Here is a 15,708-nt window from a genome sequence, read left to right on the forward strand (position 1 = left end):
TTAGACTTGTCTAATTTACTGACTTGTCCTCTGGATTCCTCTATCCTTGTTGCACAATAAAAAATAAAATAAATATATTTATTCGTAGATATAAAGATGGAAAAAACACCATATGGTACATGTCAAAAACCATAAATTGCCTTTATTTTCAATTCTACTAAGTACTTTGAATGGTTCTGTTGCAGCAGCGAATGGAAGAGAAAGTGGCTAAGAAGAAAAAGAACAAAAACGTGGGTGCCTTGTGTTGGTGGCTAACAGTTTCCATGATTGGAATGGTGGTAGTTGGTGCTGGTGTTCTTCTTTTACTCAAAAAGCTTCGTCACCATGCTTCACCGCAAACCTTATCAACATTCCCCACCAACATTGTTCAGAAATATGCCTCAGCCCTCGAATTGTGTCTGCAATTTTTCGACGTCCAAAAATGTAATCAAATACATAGAGCATCGTACTATACTGTTCATTCTCCATTGCTATTAACCTTGTTTGTTACAGTGAGGACACCAATAAAGCTAGAATTGTTGTGGATTCAATATCTTTGTAACACCCTAGCAACCAGCAGTTCCGAGCATGGCAGTAGCGATGGGGAATGGTGGAGAGAAACGGCAACAGTGGCGGCGGCCATGGCACCGGCGGAGACTCTTCCTTCCCCAAGTTCCTTTCTCTCTCTCTCTCTCCCTCCCTCCCTCCCTCCGGCAATGGCATCTCCAAGCTCCATCGGCACCGTCCCTCCTTCCTCTCTTCTTCGTTCTCAATCTCACATTATCTTCTCTGCCTCTTACTTTTCTTTTCTCCATTCTTAGTGAGTGTCTGGACTAACTAGAAGGTAGCGTTCGTTTTGAGTTAGTGAGATATCATGTTTGTTGGCTCATACTAAAATTTCTGTCTCTATCTCTAAAATTTTAGTATTTCAATATCTCTAAAAAGTGAGGACATAAGGGGCTGAAATTTTTAGAGACAGAGACTGAAACTTTAATAATATTTTATACCTAAAATATCTTCATTTCAATTAATTAATTCTAATTTTACCTTTTGTACAAATTAAATTAGAGTTTCATTCTTGTTTTAATTTCTGTCTCCTATTTTACACCAAACAGAATACTGAGATTTATTTCTGTCTCTGTCTTTTAGTCTTTGTCTCTCAGTCTCAGTCTTTCAATCTCTGTCTCTTAATCTAATTCTTTAGATTTATAATTTTTTTTATTATTTTAATCTTTTAAATTCAAAATTTATTATATTAATTTTTAAAATTTAATTTTGGGCACTATATTAATTTTAGACTGATCATATTTTGATTTGCCATACTAAACACAAAATTAAATGTCATTGTTTTATTTTAGTACTTAAATAAGATAAAACTTAAAAAATTAAAATAAAAAAAATTTTAAGTATCAAAACAAAATAATATCTTTTAATTATGTATCTATTTTGGCAAGTCAAAACTAACTTAACATTCTATTTGCTGATTTAATACCAAAAAAATTCAAATACTAATCTAATGTCCAAAACTGAATTTTAAAAATTAGTATAGTGAAGTTTGGATTTAAGAAATTAAATAGTAAAAGTTTTAAATTTCAAAATTCACTATGAAAATTTGGTCATCCGTGGGTGAGTGGAGGTAAAGGAGTGATGTGTGTATTAGAATTACGAAATTTAGGGTTAAGATTAAATAAAAAAAAAAAGGGACGGTTTAGGTTTTTTATGAAAAATATAGGATAAAGTAATAATTTATGACCAAAGGTGATATAATAAAATTATTTTTAGAATATATAAAATATTTATTTGTCAATTTATAAATTAGTTTCAAGTAATCACTCTATTTTAAAGTTTGAAATAATCAAATTAATTTTATTTTTATATAAAATTAAAATATTAAATCTTAAATTTTAATTATTTAAATTAAATTATATAAATTTTTTATTATTTTTTGATTACTAAAACTTTAAATTTCAGATATAGAAATTACTTAATTATTATCAAAATATATGAGTACTGATTAATTTAAACTTAAATTATCAAAAATTAGATTTAATTAATTTTAAAAAATAAATTTTTAAAAATAAAATCCTAAACAAATAAAATAAATTTTAACTAATCCATAATTGAATTTTTTAAATCCAGTGTCTTATAATCTTTATGTCTCAAAATCTGTGTGTCTACAATTGATTCCTGATTTTATTTATTATTTAGCATTAGATGAATTGTAGACTCTAAAACTGTGTTTAGCTATTGATTTTAAGACAAAAATGTAAAAATATAAAATAATAAATATTAAAATTTTTCATCTATAAAAATAGAAAAATACAGGACACATTATATTTATACTATTAGGATTAAATTAGAATTTAAAATTATTTAATACTTAAAATTTAATTTTAATAAAAATAATAAATATTTTTATCACTGTAACATTACTCGGAAAAAAAAAATATAAGACTATATTTCCGAAGGATTGCATGAGAAATTAAGTTTAATAGTGGTAGGTAGATAACATAAATAAAGTTACTATAGTTTGATTTAAAAAAAGCGCTAATAAAATAAGTATATTTAACATAGTTCAAGTGAAAAACTTTAGGATAAATTGATAAAGTATATTTTTATTTAATGTTGCAATTTTTTTTTAAAAATATTACTAACGCTTAATTTTATTCAATTTTGTCTTTAATATTTTTTATTTTTTTAATTCTGTTTCTAATATTTTTTTATTTTGTCTCTAACATTTTATATGAAGTTAACATTTAAGGATAAATTTGACAAAAATAGACAAAATTAAATGCAACTAAACATTTTAGATAATTTTTAAAAGAATCGCAAACGTTAAAAAGACAAAAAATATACCTTACCAACAATTTTACTATTAGATTATTAGTGTTGACATGTTAACAATTGAAAAATAATGGTATTGCATGCAGCTGGGAAGTTGCAGAACAACAGAATTCCATGGAGAGGGGATTCAAGTCTGAAAGATGGAAAAGAAGCAGGTTTGGATCTAAGTAAAGGAATGTACGATGCGGGTGATCTCATGAAATTTGGTTTCCCAATGGCCTTCACTGCAACCATGTTGTCATGGTCGATTCTTGAATATGGGAATAAAATGGAAGCTGTGAAGCAGCTACAATATGCTCAGGATTCGCTTAAGTGGATCACTGATTATCTTATCAATGCTCATCCTTTTGAAGATGTTCTTTACATTCAGGTGAATCATTTTTTTTTTGTTGATTGATTTCGGAGTTTGAACCCTGTGTTTTACTTTCACATAATCTTGTTTAATTTGTCATATCCCATCATATGCTATGTTGTTATAATTAAGACTAAGTACGATTTTGATAGTTATAATTTTAGCTGAAAATCAAAATTGTCTCAAATTTTTTTTTCTAAAATCGGCCCTAACCATTAAATTTTGTTTTAAAATAATTCTTCAGACTAAAATGCCTTTCTTTTTTCAAACTCAATCCACATTTGACCATTCAATTCACTATTTCTATGCCATCACCATTACATCCCAATTAATCTTAATTCTTTTTTTATAATTGAGGAAAAAAATGAAAAAAAAAATAAAGAAAGAATATTTATTAAACTGTTGGAACTATTTCGATATTTCTCTATTTTTCTATTTTCATAGTTTTTGTAAATCCACACAATTTTTGTTCTTATCTTCCCTTAAAATAAGATTTTGGAACCATTCTTTTAGAGTTTTCTTGATTCAATTTCGTTAGTCATTTATCAAGATTCAATTCATAATTACAGATGAATATAGAAGGGCTTCGTTTTTTTGAATTCCTATCGAAATTGACAGTAGGACAAAGTTGGATAACTATATTTATAGTTGGTTTCTAGATAATTCGTTAACATTCAATATCTAGTATTACATATACATGTATTTCTTCTATACCGTAAACCAATTGTTTGTGTATTCAATTGGATTCGAAAAGCATTTTTTGAAACCTTTCAAAAGACTTGACTCCTCTTTTAAATCTTAGTCTTAGGTTTTTGCTAGCCCTTTTTTTCTTTTTGATTAAATTAGAATGAGAAAGTGATATGTGATACATTTTGGTTGTAAAATTAGTAATATAATAATTTCAATTTCAATATTTTTATTTTAATTGTAATTGTAATTAGAGAATGTCATGTATATTTTGATGGTTAAATTTATAATTAGTTATTAATAATGATATATAAGAAAGATAATGTATGAAAGAATTAGAGACAAAAAGAAAGAGAGATATAAGAGGAGAGAACTCTTTAATTTTGGAAAAAAAATTATTTTAATTGTAATATAAAAGTGATATGTAACATATTTTAATTGTAAAATTAGTAAGAATAGATTTTTGTTTTGTGATTGAAGGTTGGGGATCCTGGGGTGGATCACAATTGTTGGGAAAGACCTGAAGATACAAATGAGAAAAGGCCAGTGATTGAAGTAAATTCATCATATCCAGGAGCAGAAGTAGCAGCAGAAACTGCAGCGGCAATGGCCTCAGCATCTCTTGTTTTCAAGAACGTGGATCCCGCTTATTCCGGAATCCTCCTCGCTCATGCTCAACAGCTCTTCACCTTCGCTGACACTTTCAAATGTTCTTACAGTGTTAGCATTCCTCAAGTGAACCCCTTTTATAAATCATCTGGTTTTGGTGATGAACTCTTATGGGCTGCTACTTGGCTCTACCATGCAACAAAGGATCCATCATATCTCAATTATGTCACCCTACAGAATGCAAAAGCATTTGCAAATTTTGGTTCTTTCTCATGGTTTAGTTGGGATGATAAGCATGCTGCAATCCAGGTACAAATTATTAGTGTCACTTTCTGGAATATTTGTGATACAAAAATGTTATTCGTACACTAAAACCAGTCACCAATGTATTTGTGTAGAAATATACGTGGTTTAATTTATTTTCAATGTGTATTTATATTCTAACATATATTTTATATTGGTTTGCTGATTTTGGTGACGGATTAGTATAACCGTGGTATAGTTGTTTATGATAAACTGTAGCATCCAAATGGTTTTGAGTAACAAAATATAGTGTCCTGACATGTGCTTAAAGTGTTCTCTTAAATGTATACCTAATGAATTAGGAAGAACATAGGTGAATTAGGCACATTTTTTTTGGTATTTTAGGCACATTTATTTTGGATAAATCTTCTGTTATTACTTTGAACATAACCCAGGTTTTCTGTGATGTTGAACTAGGTTCTTTTGTCAAGGATTAACTTTTTTGGTGCAACAGACATTACAATTGACGAGGACCTCGATCTTCAGATGTATAGAGAAACCGCCGAAATTGTCATATGCACTCTTCTGCCAGATTCACCAACAGCTACCACCATGAGAACTAAAAGTACCATTTAGAATTTTCAGTCTCTAATTAATTCTTGAGAAAAATCCAAAACAGCTCCTCACAATTGCTTCGAAATACAACGAGGCATTTAACAAAAAAAAAATTCAACCTGACCCTTGATAATTACCTTAAAAGGACAACGAGGTCTCTATACAAAAAAAAAAATCAATGTTATTTTTTTTGGCACAAAGGCTATAATCAGTCCAAAAAAAAAATATTAGAGATCGAATTTGGTGTTTTTTTTCTTGAGAGTCTCGTCCTTTCGAGGTAATTGTCAGGGGTCGGATAGGTATTCACTCTTAATTCTTTCATATTTTTTATTAATATAATTTTTTAATTATGGTGGGTTTCCTATCTTCGTCGAATTAATATCTTTTGTCCTTTAAGATCTTTAACATAGCCCGAGAATACTAGGGTTACTTTTGATAATTTTGTTTTTTTAAAAAAATAACAATATAGTAATACCCTAATAAAAAGAAGAATTCTATTATTTTTATTATTTTACCATAAAAAATTATAAAAAAGCTACAATTTATTATTTTACTTATATGTTTTCTAATAGTATTCTTAATTATTTAATAATTTAATAATTTTTTTATCTGTTAAATTTCAAACTTTCTGATAACTTTCATTCAAGTTAAATGTAGTACCTGTAAAATAATTTATAACACTGGATAGAAGATGTTAAGACCACTCAAAAATATTGCAGGTCTATCTTATTATACTGTCATGACAGTTTTAATTATTCTACTGTAAAATACTTAATTATTTTTTGATTAAATACTCTTCTAAAAAAATATGAAATACTATGTATATATACTGTTAACGTGGCAAGTGTGAGGAGTGTTGCAGTTAGTCCCGCATCAAAGAAAGTAAGGAAGAGTGAGGAGTTTATAAGATGAGAGACCTATTAACCTACTACTTTAAGATTTTGAATTGGATGTGATGTCTTCTCATCTTATGTTCTCTCGTTTGATTCCTTTCCGGTGGTCGAGAGCTCCCCATAGGTGACCCAACATATGCATATACATAAATATATACTTATTAACTTTTATATTCATAGAGAATCTTATACTCTATTAGTCTATCTTCGAAATAGAAAAATATTATATCTTTGTTGGTTTTTTTCACAACTATTTATCTAATATCTCTATAGATGCAGTGAAATGACTTAATAAGAAAGTATCTTTTGTTATTTAAACACGTTTTTCCTTATTAACTTTGCTACTTTCTTTTTTACGCAATTTATAACTTGAACGAATGCAGGTGGATTGATATGGTTACAACCTTGGAACTCTCTGCAACATGCAGTGGCTTTTGCATTCTTAGCTGTTGTTTATAGTGATTATATGCTGACATCACAAACTGAAGCTCTATATTGTAGTGGAAAATTGTATAAGCCTTTAGATCTTCGCAAATTCGCCATATCTCAGGTATGGTATGTATTTTTGGCAAAATAAGGTTGTGATTGGTTTACGTTTTTATATTCTGCTTTTATTTCCAATATTTTTTGTTTTTCAAATTTTATGAAGAAAAAAGTGAAAATAGGAAATGAACACAGAAAATGAGATTTTATTATTTTTATTGTTTTAAATTTTTTTTTTTACAAAATTTAAAAAATAAAAAACAGTAAAAATAAAAACTGAAAATAAAAACGCAAATCAAACGCACTCTAAATTTCGTATTTTTTATCTTTAATACTAGTAATTAATGTGCATTTGAGCTTGTGATAATATATATATAAGTTGATACTTCATTATGACCCAATTTCGTATTTTTTATCTTTAATACTAGTAATTAATGTGCATTTGAGCTTGTGATAATATATTTATAAATTGATACTTCATTATGACCCAAATCACTTTAATTTAGAACGGAAGTTAATTTTTGCAATATATGAAATTTGTTTTTTTTTTTTTTAATCAATCTTATTAAGATATTTTAGCCAATATATAGTGTAAACCACCAAAATTGTCTTTGAATTTATTTACTCATTGACTTAAGTACTCTTAATTTATTATAACAAGAAGAATATTCCCAAAATATTTCAAAATATGCCAAAAGAAGTTTAAAGAAGTTTCATTATGATTTGATCGCTTAAGTTCATAAAATTTATTTTTAATATTTACCAAACGTTTATAATAATGTATAACGAAGCATGTTTCTTTGTTTTCTTTTTTATATTTAAATATTTTTTCATATTTTTTTTTTTACAAATACACACTTAATCATTGCTTATTATTTCAGTCAATGAGATCTCACTAATAAATGAGATAATTTTAGAGTCATAAATAAATAAATTTAAACACCCAATCGCTCTCTCTAAATTATATTATAACTCATGGTCCATTAGGATCTCGTCGATTCTTTGCACATTAAATAACTTACCATCTTTTAGTTCTAACTTCTAAGTGAGATTAATTGTTTTAAGCTTTTCTGCTGGTGCAATGTTACTTCTTATATTATATGATTCTGTATACTACATTTTTGTTTAAATTTTCTACTTTAGCAAATAATTTGATATCATACTTTATATAGTACCATATACTGAATGCATATATGTGTAGGGCTGTTAAAACGGGCTAACTTGACTCATTTAGACCCGACCCATTAAACCCGTGGGTTAAATGGGCTAGACTGTTTAAGCCTGTTTTATTCGCGGACCATAATTTTTTAGTTCGGACCATTTATGGTCAGTCCGATGGGTTAAACGGGGCCAGCCTGTTTATCCTTTTATTTTATTTTTTAAAAAATATTTTGATAAAAAATATCACTTTTAGATAATAAATCTTTAAAATATAATATTTTTTTAGTTGATGAGTCGGATTTTCGGGTCAAATCGGGAGGAATATCGGCTAAAAATGTTACTTTTTTTTTAAATGTAAAAAAAATAAACGGACCACCCGTTTAGTTTGCAGGATTGTCATTTTTTTCAGGTTAATTGAGTTAACCCAAAATTTAAACCGACTTAATTTTATAAGCAAAGCCCGCCTATTTAAATGGATAAATGGACTGGCCCGATGAGTTTGGCCTATTTTCACGGCCCTATATATGTGCAACCTAGCTTATAATATGATTGAATGAATGTTGAAAATAGAAAATTGAAACAATTTCAGGCAGAATATGTGTTGGGAGAAAATCCATTGAAGATGAGTTATCTTGTAGGATATGGAAGTCATTATCCAAAATATGTGCATCATAGAGGATCTTCCATCCCAGTTAATGCTACAGAGATTGGATGCAAGGTTGGATTTAAAAAGTGGTATGCCTCACCAAAACCTAACCCTAATGTACCACTTGGAGCTTTAGTGGGTGGACCCTTCTTCAATGAGACGTATAATGATTTAAGGAACAATTCAATGCAAGCTGAACCAACCACTTATAATAGTGCACTCTTTGTTGCTCTCCTCTCTGGTTTGGTTGCCACTTCTTCTGTAGTTACGTCTTTCTAGAATTCTAATATTTATTCTCCCTGTTTCAAAATATGCGTTGGTTTTTGCTTTTTGGATTATTAAAAAAAATATTATTATATCTAAAAAGTGAAGATCAAAATTATTTTGAAATGAAAAGAGTATCCAATATTCAATATGATTGTAGATATGTAAATTCTATATAAATTTTTTTCTCAAAACAAAAATGATTTTGATATAGAGTAGTTAATGTTTGTTATAAGATCTAATGCTTCGACAATTATCGGAAAAGCTCTGCATACAAGTCCTAATGGCTTGTATGCTTTACAAGTTCATTAAACAATAAAATCAAAATATGCGCTGCTTCAGGTACGTTGATTACACGCGCTATATAACATCGCGCGTATATCTAACTACCAGATTTAAAATATTTCTTTCCCTTTTCGTTTTCGTTATTTTGAGATTTCGTTGTTCTTCTTCTCCCGCGTTTTCCCTCCTTCTTCTCCATTGTTCTTTTCTTCTCCTTTTCTCACTAGCATCTTCTTCGTTTAGGTTACCTTTGTCTCTCTCTGCAACTCGAGCTTCGTTTTCTATTTTTGATTTGTTGTTTTCCGAAATCAAAGTTTGATCTCGTTTTGAAGATAATGGATCATTCAACCTCAGATTGTCAACTGAATGCAGGCGAAGTGGATTATGAGTCAGAATCTAACGAAGTCCCTGAGGTTTGATTTACATAGGATTAGTATGAATTTTCTTTCAGTAATTTGTATAGCATTGTGTAGTTGAAAAATTGCTGAACATTGACTGTGAAAGTAACACGTTTACCTGAATTTGTCGATTCAATGTATTAGTTGTGATTAATTACCTGGAATTTGTAGCAGACGCTCGGGTGTAGATCAATTCTTGTTTGGGTGTATTTTAGCTAGAAGTGTGGGTGTATCTACACTTTACTGGTTTTTTGTTATTTTAATTGACTTGTTGTTGTTCAGGTGTATTATAACAGACATGATTAGGTGTGTTTTTAGTTTTTGAGATGGTGTATATCTGCAGGCTGTGTATTTACAGTTTATCGCTTTAAAAGTCATTCTGTAGTTGAGTTGTTGCGGTTCGGGTGTATCGTATTAGACATGATTGGGTGTATTTGAATCATATCTATGGGTGTATTTACAGTTCTGACACGGTGTATTTTGCAGCCTCTCTCAGTTGTTGATGACGAGCTTGTTCCAAAGGTCGGAATGACCTTTACCACCCTTGAAGATGCTGGAAAATTTTACAGGAACTACGCCAAGGCTGCAGGTTTCTCTACAAGAGTTCGGTGCACAAATAGGAAGGGAAACGAGATTAAGAACCAACTGATTACATGTAGCAGAGAGGGAAAATGGAAATCTAAAATATCTCCGACCGAGAAGACCAATCCGACAGCTGGTCTAAACTGTCCTGCAAGAATTTATATACACACATTGAAGGATGTCGGTGCTTGGATCATTTCAAAGGTTGTGCTGGATCATTCACACCCCTGCTGTCCAAGCAAAGCAGAGATGCTCAAACAGCACAGGGAACTAAGCATGTCCATTCGTCGTACGATAGAGAATAACGAGGAGGCCAGTATCAGACCAAGCAAAACCTACCAATCATTTGTTGCGGCTGCCGGGGGTCACCGCGAGTTAAATTTTATCGAAAAGGACGTGAGGAATTACATTACCAGGGAAGTGCGGAATGTTTCCGAACAAGAAGATGCAAAGGAATTCGGGAAATATTTGTTAAGAATGAAAGAGAAGAATCCGAATTTCTTTTTTGAGCTCCAACTCGAAGAGGATCAATCGATTAAGCTGGCTTTTTGGGCCGATGCAAGAAGCAGAGCCGCCTTTGAGTATTTCGGAGACGTCATTTCATTCGACACCACCTACAATACAAACAGGTAACAAACTGTCCCTGTTTATGATGCCAAATTAATTTATTTTTACGAATCCGCAGTAGAGGTGTATATTGGCTGTTTCATTGGGTGTATGCGAAGCATTTGTTAGGGTGTAGCTAATGATTTTGCATTCTGGACCATGGTAATTTGTTTTAGGTATAATTTGGTCTGTGGTTCTTTTGTCGGGGTGAATCACCACGGTCAATCAACACTTCTCGGATGCTCTTTGATGAAGAACGAAGAAATTGAATCATTCAAATGGTTATTTCAAAGCTGGCTTCGTTGCATGGGAGGAAACGCTCCGAAAGGGTTTCTCACCGATCAGTGCGCATCCATGAAAAGGGCTTTAGAGGCCTGTATGCCAACAACAGTTCACCGTTGGTGCATTTGGCACATCATGAAGAAGATTCCAAGCAAATTAAACGGGTACAAGGGACATGCCGATATCGAACAAGAAATGAGCCAAGTTGTTTGGAACTCTCAAAGCAAAGACTCATTCGATAGGAATTGGAACGATTTTCTGCTGAATTTTGGTCTTGTGGACAACAAGTGGCTTTCAGGTAATGTCTTTTTAAAATCTGCATCAGAGGTGTAAATTGCATGTTTTCTCGGATGTATTTATAGACTGTGTTTGGGTGTATTATGCAGATCTGTACGAAGACCGTCACATATGGGTTCCTATCTATCTGGATCACCATTTCTGGGCAGGGATGAGAAGCACACAAAGGAGCGAGAGCATGCATTCATTTTTTAACAAGTATATCACCCGGAACAGCTCGCTTATTCAGTTCGTCAAACAATACGATAATTGCCTCGGAAGCAGGGAGCAAGCAGAGAGAGAATCAGATGCTGCAGATTTTTATACGGTCATACCGTGTGCAACCAAATCCTGCATTGAAGCTCAGTTTCAAGATGCGTACACTCACACAAAGTTTAGGGAAGTCCAAGCGCAATTCAGAGGAAAGGCGAATTGCATCACCAGACTAAAGAATTCCGCTCTAGGCTATTCAGTATACGAAGTCGGAGAACAAGTTTCCAGCTCAATATTCAACAAGTTCGTGGTTACTTACGACTCGGTTGCAGCCGAGGTAAAATGCCATTGCTTATTATTCGAGTCGAGAGGGATACTGTGCCGTCACGCACTAAGCGTGTTAAGCTTCGAACAAGTAAGCCAAGTGTCACCGAGATACATACTGGAACGATGGAGCAAGAAGGTAAAGAGGCGACACACACACATCAAGAGCAGCCACGACGAGCCACTAATGGAGCCAAGAAGCAAGAGGTTCGACCAATTGGTTTTTCGTTCGCAAAATATATGCGAATTTGCCTCCGAATCGGAGGAGCTGACTGCAATTCTGCACCGTGCGTACGATAACGTCATGGCCGAGATGGAAGCATTAAAAGCCAAAAGGAAGGGGACATCTTCTTTATCCCACGAAGACGCCAACTTGGAATCCGTTAACGAGCTTCAAATCCCGCCAAGGATTCGAACAAGAGGACGTCCAAAAAACAGGCTAGGTTCAAAGCTGGAGAAACAGATCGCAAATGCCACAAAGAAGAAGAAGACGAAAGTTTTAAGCGAGGTAAAAGTAATGTTCTTTAAATTTGTGGCGATTGAGTTTATTTTTCTCGTTAATAGTTTAGGTAATGTGTGTGTGTTATATTTCAGATAAACCTGTTTGATGCTGCATCAGCGGCGCATTCAAATTGCAGCCAATATCAAGGACACGTTATGAGTTATCAGTTTAGGGTACCAGCAGCAGGGGATAACTCCTTGGGTGTATAGTTTTACAGAATATGGGTGTAAAAGCACTGTTATTTTGGGTGTATTTTCGTTAATTCACAATTTAGATATAGACACATATATAGATATATATAAAACAAAAGCTGTAAAAATTCTCAGGTTATGGGTTTATATTTGATTTGATGTTTTTCTTCATATTTTAGTACATGTAATTCATACATTTTGAATACAGCGCAGACAGTTTGGGTGTATATTTTATACAATCTTGGGTGTATTATTAGACTTGCGTTGGGTGTAACAGTTTATAATTTGTGTTTATATATGCCTTGATTTTTTCCTTCATATTTTACCACCTGTAATACAGCTTTTGAATACATCACTGACAGTTTACCAGCAAAGATATTTTAACTATGGGAAAAAATATACATGGAATAGAAGTTGTTGTTAAATGGCAAATATTTACATCATTTGTTCAATTTACAAACTACCAAGCAGATGGATTACCCAGTTTCTATATCAGCAGAATTAATCTGACAAAACGGACTCAATAATACAGAGGATGGCTTCGACAGCCTTATAGCACTACTCTCTCTAATTGCCCGATCTCTCTGTGTATTCATCTCACTGAATAGTATCCGGGAAGCGTACTCCACTCTATAGTGGTCCACCTCCTCCTACAATAAAAAAGTATATTCTGTTTAAACAGCAATATTAATTCAGTAAAGTAATACAGAGTTATATGGTTCTAAAGATAGTTACCTGTGGCCAATTATCCCATTGATACTTCCCCTTTTTGATGTTTTCTGGCTCAATTATCTCCATCCACTTCATAACGTACACAGCGCAGTCATAGCTGAAAACGAAGAAAATAAATTACAAATCTCATTTACAAAAGTTTAATGTTCAGACTCACAAATTTATACCTTGTTTTTTGGCCTGATATTTTAACATATGGTGATTTAATTTCCTTCTCCCTCTCCCCTTTCTGAAGAGGTTCCCCGCCGGCATATGTTATCAATCTTGAAAATACGTATCCCTTAAATACGAAAACAAATCAGTAATACACCCGAATGAATGGACAAGATACACCCAACTGAATGGACAATATACACCCATCACAACTAACGAAATAGACCTATCTATTAAAGTAAAGAAGACAGAGGCAACTTACAGTGAATTTATTAATGGCCTTTCTCTCATCGGTGGGAGCTTTTTTGTGTAGCGGGTCAAGTATTTGACATTTTCGCTTTCTTGTATTTATCAGCCATAACCACCAATGCCCCGCGTAGCAGACAGGGGCAAAAATCTGAAGGATTGCCACACATGAACAGTGTGTTATTTTATTTTGCAAATAAGTAAATAAGCGTACTAACAAATTTAGCAAACGAAAACTTACATATGGGTGCGAAGTCAATTTTTTTCTATCTATGAAGGGAATGAAACTCGGGTAGGCTTCCACCCTGAATTCCTTTTTCATTTTCGGTGATACGAATTCCCCGTTTGGGTGATCCGAAAGTGCCATGCACTGCAAGAATGGGAAACAAGAAATGAAATACTAAACTTACACCCAATCGAACGTGAAAAATACACCCAAATCAATACAGAAAATACACCCGAAGTTCGTAGAAGTAACACTTACCACAATATCGGGGGGGGAGACAGTATATTTGTTCTTGAAATCTCTTTTCATTTTTGTTGTTGAGGATGAGGCAGATGGCAGATACAATCTAGAAATATATGCCGAAATCAATTTTACATTAATAAGCATTGTAATTGACTTTGGTGTAAAAACATTAATCTTATTATAATATTACCTGAGATTCTATATCACTTTTTGCCTGGAGGGAAGTAAGGTGCATTCTCATCAAAATGTATTTTCCTTGGCCAATCAGAGTGCACATTTCCTCATACTCGTTAGTATTGCCATCTGCATCTTCCTTCAGTCTTGTCCCCCAGATGTAGCGCTTTTGTTTCATATCATCCGTAATCTGATATAATCCCCGAGGAGTTTCAAACTTTGCAGAACTTTCTCCCCCAGTCTCCCTCTGAATTTGTGGACTTGTATTTTTTCCCTTCGTCGCGCTGCTTGCTATTCTTTGGACCAAACTGTCCAATTGTTCTATCAAATTCGCAGCTTCTGAAGATTTTTCCCTTTCTGTCTCCTGCGTTGACGCCCCCTCCTGGCTTGAATCAGTCAATCCAAGGCTGAATGATGGCACCCCTGGATCTGTTTTAGGAACATAGGAAGCTGTCCGTGCCATCATCAACAGGGCAGCAGCGTCTTCTGCGTCTGGATGACTGCGTCATCATGTATAAGAATAAGAATAAGAATAAGAATATACGGATGATAAGCAAAGATTGATTTTAGTCTGATGAACTTACATTTTAGTTGGAGCTGGGGGAACCGTGGGTGTGGTCTTTTGAAGTTGTTTGGGGGTTTCAGGAGTGCTGCACAGTTACAAAAAATTAATCACGGCGTAAAAGAAACTAATCAGGAACAATATACACCCAAACTGTTAGCTAATATACACCCAAACTCCAAACAAATATACACTCAATACTATTTCTTACGTTTCTGTAGTCCCTTCAATCTGTAGCATAGGGGTTGGTTCAAAATCTGTCTCAGTGGTTGTTTGGGATGCCGGCACAAAAACCTGAATCGGGACTCTAAACAAGAAGAAAAATGAAAGGTTAACAACGCCTTTGAAAATAATAAGGTTATAAGGTTGAAATATTATTGTAAAACTCACATTGCAAGCGCTTCGGACGGTGTCTGTTCCCTCACAACCATCATATTCGAATCAGACGGACTCAACCTAAAATACACCCAAAGAAATTCAAGAAATACACGCGAACAATTCAAAAAGAAGACAGGCTTTGTTTTTTTGAGAACTTACATACTTGCAGTTTTTGCTTTTTTTTCCTGCCTTTTTTTTCTTGAATAAAATAATAAAGGGCTTTTTTTTCTAAAAAAAATATATACAGAATTAGAAGTAGAAGGGTAATAGAAGAACAAAAGTAATGGTTATTTAAAAGAGAAATTACATGCTCTGTGACGGCTGGTTTACACTACTCTGTTCTGTGTGTCCTTGAGAGGAAGGACCATCACTTCCCAAGTTCACAGCCGGTATTCTAAAACAGATTTCATGTTATTCAGACAAAATAAGATACAGGTATAAAATACACCCAAATGAATGCACAAGATACAACCAACCGAATGGACAATATACACCCAACACAACAAAGTTAATATTCCAACTTATTAAATAACATACACCCAACTTGATCCACACAATACAC

General features: G+C 32.8%; 2 protein-coding genes and 1 long non-coding RNA gene across 4 annotated transcripts; 2 read left to right on the forward strand and 1 right to left on the reverse strand.

The window, feature by feature from the left end:
- Nucleotides 1-184: 184 nt before the first annotated feature.
- On the forward strand, nt 185-8,806 carry LOC112742112 (endoglucanase 24-like). The gene is made up of 6 exons (XM_025791361.2): nt 185-423; nt 2,910-3,193; nt 4,343-4,780; nt 5,192-5,339; nt 6,606-6,772; nt 8,456-8,806. Exons 1-6 carry the CDS (start codon nt 192-194, stop codon nt 8,789-8,791), a joined length of 1,605 nt encoding a protein of 534 aa, XP_025647146.2. The 5' UTR covers nt 185-191; the 3' UTR covers nt 8,792-8,806.
- Nucleotides 8,807-11,307: 2,501 nt separating this feature from the next.
- On the forward strand, nt 11,308-12,559 carry LOC140178798 (protein FAR-RED ELONGATED HYPOCOTYL 3-like). Its single transcript, XM_072216065.1, has 2 exons — nt 11,308-12,247; nt 12,334-12,559. The coding sequence occupies exons 1-2, from the start codon at nt 11,375-11,377 to the stop codon at nt 12,448-12,450; spliced, it is 990 nt and encodes a 329-aa protein (XP_072072166.1). The 5' UTR covers nt 11,308-11,374; the 3' UTR covers nt 12,451-12,559.
- Nucleotides 12,560-14,820: 2,261 nt separating this feature from the next.
- Nucleotides 14,821-15,492, reverse strand: LOC140178799 (uncharacterized). 2 transcript variants are annotated; one of them, XR_011871726.1, is made up of 5 exons: nt 15,454-15,488; nt 15,306-15,374; nt 15,159-15,224; nt 14,980-15,075; nt 14,821-14,856 (listed from the first exon to the last, which is right to left on the reverse strand). It is a non-coding gene; the product is annotated as an uncharacterized lncRNA (long non-coding RNA). The 2 variants fall into 2 exon arrangements; XR_011871725.1 differs by lacking the exon at nt 15,306-15,374 and having other exon boundaries at nt 15,454-15,492.
- Nucleotides 15,493-15,708: the final 216 nt, after the last annotated feature.

The sequence above is a fragment of the Arachis hypogaea genome, chromosome 14, assembly GCF_003086295.3.
Source record: "Arachis hypogaea cultivar Tifrunner chromosome 14, arahy.Tifrunner.gnm2.J5K5, whole genome shotgun sequence".
Lineage (NCBI taxonomy): Eukaryota > Viridiplantae > Streptophyta > Magnoliopsida > Fabales > Fabaceae > Arachis > Arachis hypogaea.

What these genes read in the sequence shown, in the direction of transcription:
- LOC140178798 (XM_072216065.1), top strand. Translation starts at nt 11,375, where the DNA reads ATGAGAAGCACACAAAGGAGCGAGAGCATGCATTCATTTTTTAACAAG. An exon ending in AGACGAAAGTTTTAAGCGAG is followed by an intron (nt 12,248 to 12,333) that starts GTAAAAGTAATG and finishes GTTATATTTCAG; the next exon opens with ATAAACCTGTTTGATGCTGC.
- LOC112742112 (XM_025791361.2), top strand. Translation starts at nt 192, where the DNA reads ATGGAAGAGAAAGTGGCTAAGAAGAAAAAGAACAAAAACGTGGGTGCC. An exon ending in ATAAGCATGCTGCAATCCAG is followed by an intron (nt 4,781 to 5,191) that starts GTACAAATTATT and finishes ATGTTGAACTAG; the next exon opens with GTTCTTTTGTCAAGGATTAA. An exon ending in TACCACCATGAGAACTAAAA is followed by an intron (nt 5,340 to 6,605) that starts GTACCATTTAGA and finishes GAACGAATGCAG; the next exon opens with GTGGATTGATATGGTTACAA.